The following is a 10,169-nucleotide window of genomic DNA, read 5'->3' as shown; positions in this document are numbered from 1 at the left end:
AACACCACTGTGAAGGGTGGTGTTTTCCTTTAAGGATCAAAAGAAAAGAAGAAAAAGATAAAGTTTAACACATGAGCCCTGCAGCCTGGTTCGCAGTAGGTGCTGTGAGCAGCTGTGTTGGCACAGCAGAAGGAGCGGTGCAGCACGGCAGGACCTGCAGAAGCCCATGCTGCTGCAGGGGCACCCGTGCTGTAGGCAGCTGGCTTGGACAGCCCAGGAGCAAGCCTCTGAGCCAACGCGGCATGAAACATAACCATCAGCCTGATGAGGGAACAGGGGACTGTTTTTCTTCAAGTGCAGCTCATACGGTCAATGTTGATTGAAACCTCTGTAGCAAAACATCCAGCAGCCCCCTAAGGAGCCACTGTTGCTTTCCAAGACAGAGAGTTTGGTTTGTGGTGCAGGTCAGCAGCATTTCACACTCTAGATCTCTAGCCAAAGGTTGCCATGTTTACACAGATAGCAAGGGTTGATCTAATGGCTGCCCTCAAAACAACATTTGTCTACTAGCCACACTACAAACCACATACCTCCAGTACTCATAGCAGGCAGTTATACGGGGACTGACCCGATACCAACAGACTCTCCTCCCTTTGTCTTCTCATAGACTAGCTCCTAGTAGGCAGTTGCAGCTTACACACATGCTAGGTTTCACATAGAGAAAGTCCTTTGGCTGCAGTCCCACAATACCTCATTCCTGGCTTCTTGCCCTTCATTTAAATTCCCTAGCCTGCCTATACAAAGAGATGATGACACCTCTACAGCCCATTCTTCAAAAGGCCTCAATTCTCACAAGACCAGAAAACCAAGGAGATATTTGAGTTACACTAGAGAAAGCAGCAGCATAATATGGATTATTATAGGGCAGATACGGGAAACAGAGGCTCCCAAAACCTTGGGCTGGTAGTGTCAGCCTTGAAGCGGTTCTCTAAATAGCCTTTTTACTTGGCTGGATTAATACATCTGAAGCTGGTGGACACTAGGGCCTTCCCATTCTCTGTCATGAATAGAATAATTCAAACACCTAATAATGCAGTTATAAGGCTCTTAAATTTGAGTGGCATTCTGCTGGTGAAGCTGTTAAACAAAATCTTCTGCAGCACAGCAATCTTCTGCAGCACAGTGTGTCCACCATAACACTGCAATCCAGAGTGCAAATCTAATAGTGCTCAGGTAGCCTTTCAAGCTGCATAGGTGGAAGACAAGAGTTTTGGAAGGTCATGGAAAAGGCCACTTCCTGGATTGCCTTTTAACCCACAGGTTTCCTTGATCTGGATCCTAATGGAACAAGCCTCAAAGCAACTAAGGAGATTCTCAGTACCAGAGAGGTAGAAATTATATTTGGATTCATTCTTAAGAAGAGTTTCTAGAAGATCTTTAAGGTTCAAGCACTGATAAGGTTTATATACTGTCTGTAGAAGACTCCTTGGATTTCACTCCATCAATGCAGAAACTCAGAGGACAATTCCAACACCATCTTTGGACCAAGGTGTGTGCAGTAATACTGAAGTTACAGCACAGCCCTACCTCCATATCCAAATGTTAGAGAAGATAATTCATCAGCTTTACCATCATTATAAGGCAGTCCAGTTTAAGTTCCTCAGGTGCATCTACTTACACTCAATAGTTAACTGTGCCCATGATGAGGTCTGAAGTGGCCAGATGAAGCAGACTTCTGTGCATACTGAATTCGGAGATTCCAGCCATGCACATGGAGACACAAGCTCTAAAGACAATAAAGTAGGTTTCCCAGATAACTGCACTACCAAAGAAAATATTGTGTTTTGTGCAACAAATATTTTATAGAAGGGAATAAGATGGACATGAGTCCTTTGCACACTTAAGTATCCATAGAAGTAGTCTGTTGACTTTTTTTCTTTTGAAGGATGTAGCTAGGGAAACCTAATAAGAAACCCTGTCTTTAGCAGCTTTTCAGACAGGCACAGATAGACACACACATGAATTTAGACCAGAAATGCCAACCAGCATGAAAAACTCTGAGCCGTGGAGAAAGCCAGCATTAACACCACCACAAGGTCAGCAGCCTGGTGGCAGCTAGAACTCCTGTGACTGGACATATCTGAGGGGCAGCTCAAGCGAGACAGTCTTCTTAGGAACAAGGCTGGGAAGAATATTAGGTAACACCCCCCCTTGAGCAATGGTCACGCAGGAGAAGAGCTTGTTCAGCTCATCGTCGTTTCTCACGGCCAGCTGGATGTGCCTGGGCAGGATCCTGGCTTTCCTGTTTTCCCGTGCAGCGTTCCCTGCCAGCTCCAGGATCTCCGCGCTCAGGTACTCCAGCACCGCAGCCAGGTAGATGGCAGCACCAGGACCGATCCTGTCAGCATAGTTCCCTCTTTTAAGGAGCCTGTAGACACGACCCACGGGGAACTGCAGACCAGCCTTGGCTGATTTAGTTTTCTTTGGCACAGGGAGAAGCTTTGTAGTTTTCTTCCCATGTTCAGACATTCTGATGTCAATCTAGTATAAAAAGAGAAAGAATTAAAAAACCCCAAACCAAACAGACACAGAGACTGAGCATTTAAGTCCTTTCTTCCTCCTCATCTCACTGCCTTTCTAATTCCTTCACAAGTCAGTTTTCCCTCTCAGATGTTCATACTTCTGTCTGAAGGAGCAGATGGGTCAGGCTGCTGCTCTAAGAGAGTCTGACAAGTTTCCAGCCAAGAGGCATCTACAAGCTCAGTCAGAGCAGCAGGTCAGCCATCTGCTAGATTTCAAAACTTTGCAAGAGAGTAAGGTAGAACTTAGGAGCAAGGTCTTCTGACCCAGTATCAAAGGAGGACTACTGTTAAGGAGAAAGGTTAAGCAAACTAGGTTTCAAGATACAAGTCTTCAGAAACCCTGCAAGGAAGCTTCATTGAACTTACCCCTGGTAAGAACCTAAGCAGTTTCTGCAATGGTGAGACCTTATGAGAGCCAGAGCTAGAATTTCATATCTTTGTGTGTAGTAAGAACAACAGAAAAAAAAACTTCATATACTAGAAACCACTTCAAATGGATCTTCGTTCTCCAGAGATGAGAGGACCTATTACTGCAAGATAACAGGCCATAATCAAGAACAAGACTTACAGGAAGAAGAGAAGCTTTGTTTTACATCAGACACTGAAATTGCTCTGCTCAGCATCCTGTGTATCAGGCTACTACAAATGCAGAAGTACCATCTTCTTGTATGGTATTGCATCCATTCTATCAAGCCCAATCACTTATTGCTGACAAAGTCTCTGGTACTGAGTAGTACCAATTACTCTTCAACGCATAACACAAAGCAACCAGAAAACAAACACAGGGAAATTCTGCTCTTGTATATAGAATTGTTCTCAAGTTTTAATCATTAGTTGTTTTTAAGTAATGAGAAGCTGTATCCAGATGTGGGGAGGAACTAAATCAGATAGCAAATTGAAGTACCTAAAAATACAATAAAATGTTCTTTTAGGACATTTTTGTGGGCCTTAGAAAGATAAGGTTTAAAAAAACAGCCTACACAAGTAAATAAATGAAACAGATTAAAAGCCCCCTTAAGCAGCCTTATACAAAACACAGACCTTAACAAACCCATTATTTCACTCAGGAGTTTATCTACCACAAAGAAAGCATGCTGTCATTTCTTAAGAACAAACTCTCACCTGAAAACACTACTGCCTTAGCCTCTCTTCCAACAATCCCACAACTTCTGGCAAGAACTGCCCCCTTTTAAACTCCACAGTGGCAGCCATATCATTACCAGCTCTTGCATCCTTTAATGCCACCTGGGTAAGCAATGATTCCACCACTCAAAGTAAAAAACAATCAAGGTCCCAACACAAGATCAACTCAGTACAGACCCTGAGAGCATGAGAATTTGTCACTACTCCTTGTAGAGCTGCTTAGCACCTTGTTAGCTGATCTCCTCTGGAAACAAGCCTAATATTTACTGCCTCAGAGAACTGCAGTATCTCTGATTGGCAGTTAATTTATTACAGCTGGAAGGGGGCACACCTCACCTTGCTGCAGTCATCAGGAATTAAACCCAACAACCTGTACCGCTGTTCTTCGTGTTGCCAGTAGTAGCCAAGCTGCTTTGTGACCATGGGAAAGCTCAGGACCTCTGACATGAGGTTCTCTCTCTTCCAGGACTTGTCCCCATCTGTGACACAGTCCAGTTTTTTTCAAAGTCATGCATAGCTGTGTTGCAAGGCATAATATGTACTTTCTAGGGTCAAGGGTGGGGTGAAAGCTGAATAATTTTTTTCTTCAATACACGAGTGCTGGAAAGTTGAGCCCTGGCCCAACAGAAACTTTTGCTGAACAGCTGCGTTAGGAGACATCTACCCTCTGTTACTGTGAAGCCAGAGGGGTGAGTTCTCAGATCACTATGCTATCTGGTTAATTTACAAATGAGTTGAACTATTGGCTAAAAGAAAGCAAACAAGATAGTTCCTGATCAAAGAAATACTTAAAAAATTGACTTTTGAATTGGACCGGTACTTTACCACAAACTCTGTCTTTGGGTGTAAGTAGAGGTAGGGCCACACGGCTCACTCAGTGTCTTCTATCGTACAGGAGATGGCAGGTGAAGGCATTTCTAGAAGCTACTTGAGCACTGGCTGTGCCCTGCAGGGTCTGTTTGGTGTGGTGCAGAGCAGGCTCACAGCAGCAGCTTGCATCCAGGAGTGGCATGATGACGGACACGCAGTCCTCCAGATTAACAAAGGGTGCTGTAAGCACCATGCTTATAACTTGTCGTGGTTTAACCCCAGCCAGCAACTAAGCACCACGCAGCCGCTCACTCACTGCCCCCCCATCCGGTGGGATGGGGGAGAAAATCAGGAAAAGAAGTAAAACTCCTGGGTTGAGATAAGAACAATTTAATAGAACAGAAAAGAAGAAACTAATAATGATAATGATAGCACTAATAAAATGACAACAGTAGTAATAAAAGGATTGAAATGTACAAATGATGCGCAGGGCGATTGCTCACCACCCGCCGACCAACACCCAGCCAGTCCCCGAGCGGCGAATCCCTGCCCCCCCTTCCCAGTTCCTAAACTAGATGGGACGTCCCATGGTATGGAATACACTGTTGGCCAGTTTGGGTCAGGTGCCCTGGCTGGGCATGAGAAGCTGAAAAATCCTTGACTCTAGTCTAAACACTACTGAGCAACAACTGAAAACATCAGTGTTACCAACATTCTTCACATACTGCACTCAAAACATAGCACTGTACCAGCTACTAGGAAGACAGTTAACTATATCCCAGCTGAAACCAGGACAAACTGCATGAAATTAGTAACTTGCTTGAGTCTTCTACCATTACTGCAAACCTTTAGATTTTTGTGTGGCCCAAAGAAATAATGATTCCCAAGCCTGTTTTCCCTTGCCGTGGTCAAATGGAGGAAATAATTTGCATTTCAGGTGTTAATTTCTTATGTACCTCCTTTAAAGCTTCTTTTTTTTTTTTTCCACTTACAGGTGTAAACACCCAGCACAAGGCTAGTTACATATAGCACATCTTTACTTTATGCACAAAGCTTAAGATCTACTCTCACACATTTTTACTTCTCATTGCTACAGCATCCTCCACTTTGTCTCACGTCACTGGATTAATTGCAGGCCAGCCAAGACCTCATCAAATTGCACTTGAAACCCAGGTAGCATACAATGACTGTTCCAGCTGCCCACTACCCTGAAACCACGGTGTCTGCTCAGTCAAGTATTCCCTCTTCCCATTTCTGTGTAAGCACAGCTTGGAGTGCGTCATTAACTCAGCTGCATACAGCTCTTACGTCTGTCAGCATCATAACACCTGGTCAGCAGGCTCTGACGCCCTTGTGCCTTGAGGGGATGAAGGAGCTAAGTCAAACTCAGCAGGACAGCAGATCCTTTTCAGATAAAAAGTTAATGCTCCCACTAGGAGCATGTTTAGGAAGCTGGTCCTAACCAGCTCTTCTCCATGTGAGATGCTATGAAATCTGAGAGATACTGCCTCAGGGCAGACTGATCCCAACGCTGCTGCAGCAGATCCCAGTTCAACAGCAAGCCTCAGCACCCACTACAAACAGAGAAACCCTGGGCACTTTCCTGGGGGAAGATTTTCAATGACTTGGTCAGCAAGGGCCTAGGGGCTTGTTTGGATATGAAGGTTTTTGTCTTTCTGCGCTGATAAAAGCAAGACAGCCACCTCTACCAACAGCACAAATATTGCACCAGACTTTAAATAAACTACCTATGGTTGTTACGACAAGATGGAGGCAATAGAGGTTTAGTGTCATGCTGGAGCAGTCTAAAGAGAGGTAGTTGTTCACTAAACCTTTACGAGCAATAAGACTAAAGCACAGCATTACTAACTTCTAAAGCAGAGTTAAACCACCTCTGAGGCACTGAACTAATTGCACTATGAACCTATGGTGGAGGAAAAGTTCACATGAATGGCAGTGTGTCTTGACTCTGCCTGCTCCACAACAGTTGTCTGGAACAGTTTCAAAAGTAAATATGTACTTGACTTTAAAAGAAGAGTTATTTGGGCAGTATGCTAGAGGTGGGGTTTTTTTTGACATTTTTTTGTATTGCCCCATCCCTGGAAGGGGAACTGAGAAAAGAAAGGAGAACAGTGTTGCATTCCAGGAACTTTATTACAAACTTTAAAAACGCATTAAAATTAGCAGGAAAATACTTGACAAAGAGGCAAAGACATACAAATTAGCGCTACTGCATCCCATCATCCAGAAGTGCACAGACCAGACCAAGAAAAGCAAGTTTCACTGGCTACCACCTTGGTCCTGAGAAGGAGCAGCATCTCTAACAGTTTTCTTGGGAAGGAGCTGGGAAAGGATATTTGGCATAACCCCTCCCTGAGCAATGGTCACACAGGAGAAGAGCTTGTTCAGCTCATCGTCGTTTCTCACGGCCAGCTGGATGTGCCTGGGCAGGATCCTGGCTTTCCTGTTTTCCCGTGCGGCGTTCCCTGCCAGCTCCAGGATCTCCACGCTCAGGTACTCCAGCACCGCAGCCAGGTAGATGGCAGCACCAGGACCGATCCTGTCAGCATAGTTCCCTCTTTTAAGGAGCCTGTAGACACGACCCACGGGGAACTGCAGACCAGCCTTGGCTGATTTGGTTTTCTTTGGGGCAGCTCCAGGTTTGCCAGGCACTGCGTGTTTCTTTCCACGTCCAGACATTTTGATGGGTGAGGAGACACAAAGGGTTGGAGATCTTCAAATTACCCAGGTGCTTGGGCTATAACTAACTGATAGCAAGAGGAGATAACAGCAAGGTGAGTGACACTTTCTGCTCTTCCACATCAAGAAGAAAATTTTTTTCTTGAAGAGAACCACATACCACAGTTCATTAATAGCAGAGCTAAGATTTTAACTACTACCACCCTTTTACAGCCTACCTTTTAGGAGAGAGGCCTCACTGTAAAACCAGAGTGATCTGATAACCTCTCAGGAAAGGCTTATTCAACTAGATATGAAGAACCCAAAAGAAAAGAGGCTTTTCCCTGCTACTTGGAATGTATTTGGGATTGAGGCACAGGGGGTCTTAATAACATTTTCTTAAACACCATAACAGTTACCTCAAAGCTAACTTGAGGCTGATAGCATATTTCCACACATTCGGTATGGTATGTCTAAATATTTTGATGGTTTTAATATTTTGTACCAGCCGTGGAAACTGGTTTGCTGCTAGGTGACTGTAAAAGTGAGATTTGGTAAATAATTATTAGAAATCTTATAATAACACTATGACTGAAACAATAGACAGAAGTATAGCCAAGCAATTAATTAGTAATTATTTATAAGTTTTGCAGTTCTTTGCTCTTATAACTAGATGTTCCTGTACACTAGATGAGAAAATGCTGAAACTGACCACATGTGATTGAAACTGCATTAAGCTTCAAGATCAAAGAACAAGGACAGGAATAAAGACTTCAAGGACAGCCAGCAAGAACTTCAATGGGTCGGTGGTCTCAAAAGCAGCCCTTCAACTCAAATGGATCCTTCATGGCGCATGATCGGATGTAGGCAGTACTAAGATAATAAGTTGCAATCATTTTTATGTATATGTATACTAATCTGATTAATATACAATTAGTTATTCTATATAACCTGTTTGTGCTAAAGCTGTGGTATGCATGCTAGGTGGAACTATCCCTGGTGCATCCAGCTGCAATAAAGAACGCCTGCTTTCTAAAACTCCAAAACAAGTCTTAGAGAGTTTCTTCGACCGGCTTTTTGGTATCAAGGCCAAGCCTGCCTCTTCTTCCAAGAGGAATCTGCATTCTAACTTCTTCCATTATCAAGTTTGATCTTTCTTTCATTTTAAATGTAACAATTGAAAAATTCCTGCAGCTCACAGCATCTTATACCCAAAATACTCCAAGAGGTTTTCATACAAAGTTCCACATCTTTTTCCCCAAAGGATATTCTCTGGTTGCTGTGAGAATACTGGAGGTGTTCCGCACCAGGAAGAATTGACTTGGACAGCATAATGCTGACTGAAGAACAGAAACTACTGTCTATTTACTCAAGATTAAAAAAATTCAGTCCAGTTAGAATACTCTTACAATTGGAGTGGCAAAAAAACTCATTTAAATAACATTTCTAATCTATGAGTAAATAGGACAGTTGCTTCCAGCACAGCTGTTTGCAATATACACAAAAATCCATCGCTAGATTAATATGTGGGGGTTTTATATAGTTTTTATAGAGAAATTTAAATATTTTAGAAAAAACAGAATAAGTTTTGGGAGGGAGGAACAAAAAAAACCCAGCCCATAATAAAATCCAAACAAACCAAGCCATAACTCCTTATCCTTATTATTCAACAATTTTCATATTTTGATTACTCACATTACAGACATACTGTGTTATAAATGCAGCTAACTTACAAAACAAAGTCCACAATAACCCAAAATCTTTTACTATGTATTATACATGAAAAAAAATATCCCATTACCTTCAAAAGTTCTTATTTTGGTCTAGTCTGTGCTTTGCTACAGCCTGCACTCAAAGGCAAACAAGCCACATAATATCATTCCCCCTAACCCTGGGGAAGAACCTTTTTATTAGCAAGTTTTTCTCCTCATCAGTGGCTCACCTGGACAATTAATGAGTCATTGTCACATGTGGTTCATCTTCCTTCTGACCCCTGATTAGGGGGAAAAGGAGGAAACACGTTATAGATGCCCAGAAGTAAATTCTCCGGGCGGGGAGGGGAGAAGTCAGGCTGTTTCCAAGGGCTGAGCCACAGCTGTATTTCAGTCTCACTGTCACACTACCAGCTCTCATCCACTGTGGCTGGAGTATTTCTGTCTGTACACCTTGAGTAAAAACAGTCTTCTCTTTCCTGCTGAAGCTTGATAAAAAAAGTACATAGGGGAAATGTGCTTTATAAATACGATGTATTTTTAGTTGGGTGGAAGGGGGGAAACTGTGTATTGCTTTATGTGTGTCCTGGGCAGAGAGAGTTATGCTTTGTTCACATTGTGTCTGAGCCCCACCAAGTGATGTGATGTGGCTGCTCCTAAGATTTGGGCTTCTGCCCCCTCTTCTGGTAACTCTCTGTCCCAGATGGGGCTCAGGGTTTACTGTGGGAACAGAGGGGTTCTGGTGCCAAGGATCCTTAGCTAGTTCCTCTCGGTTCATCTGGGAAAAACTCTCACCTAAAGCGAATGAGTATTTTTGAGCACCTTTTAAAAAATGAGTGCACGGTCTCTGCTTGTGCTCTTTCTGTGTTTTCTGGTGTCCAAAATAGGTTCCAACCAGCAACAGACAAGAGCCATGGGTGTGAATGGTATTTCAGCCACAGAAGATGACTCTTAAACCAGCAGGTCCTCCTGAAAGCCCAGGCTCTGACAAAACATTCATACAGCAAAACTGGCACCGACAGTTAAGCCTTCGGATCTACATGCTGGGTACTAACTGCAGGTCAGAGCCAAAAGACTTTGGAGTGCCTGCAGAAGACTCCAAAACTGCAATCCTGAAAACTTTAGCTCACATGCTGCCCTGCCGGCAGGCTCCGTAGCCCTTTACTTTCTGATTTAAAGTTCTCACATCATCTATATTTGTGGCTCCATCTATCACTCAGACAGCTACTCTTCCCACAAAGATGATCATTTAGTCCAAGCTGGATGAGGCTGAGTCTTCTTCCACCTCAGGGCCCTGGGAGAG

The 10,169-nt window shown here is 43.4% G+C and overlaps 2 protein-coding genes across 2 annotated transcripts; both read right to left on the bottom strand.

Annotated features, from left to right (window-relative positions):
* Window positions 1-2,055: 2,055 nt before the first annotated feature.
* LOC104836975 (histone H2A, sperm-like) lies at window positions 2,056-4,088 on the bottom strand. Its single transcript, XM_010575811.1, has 2 exons — window positions 4,002-4,088; window positions 2,056-2,481 (listed from the first exon to the last, which is right to left on the bottom strand). The coding sequence occupies exons 1-2, from the start codon at window positions 4,086-4,088 to the stop codon at window positions 2,056-2,058; spliced, it is 513 nt and encodes a 170-aa protein (XP_010574113.1).
* Window positions 4,089-6,755: 2,667 nt separating this feature from the next.
* Window positions 6,756-7,175, bottom strand: LOC104836927 (histone H2A-beta, sperm-like). The gene has a single exon (XM_010575723.1). The coding sequence runs from the start codon at window positions 7,173-7,175 to the stop codon at window positions 6,756-6,758; it is 420 nt and encodes a 139-aa protein (XP_010574025.1).
* Window positions 7,176-10,169: the final 2,994 nt, after the last annotated feature.

This window comes from Haliaeetus leucocephalus, unplaced genomic scaffold, assembly GCF_000737465.1.
Source record: "Haliaeetus leucocephalus isolate CR32 unplaced genomic scaffold, Haliaeetus_leucocephalus-4.0 Scaffold495, whole genome shotgun sequence".
In the NCBI taxonomy this organism is placed as follows: domain Eukaryota; kingdom Metazoa; phylum Chordata; class Aves; order Accipitriformes; family Accipitridae; genus Haliaeetus; species Haliaeetus leucocephalus.
The sequence above is the reverse complement of the archived record's forward strand: the minus strand, read 5'-3'. Positions and strand labels throughout refer to the sequence as shown.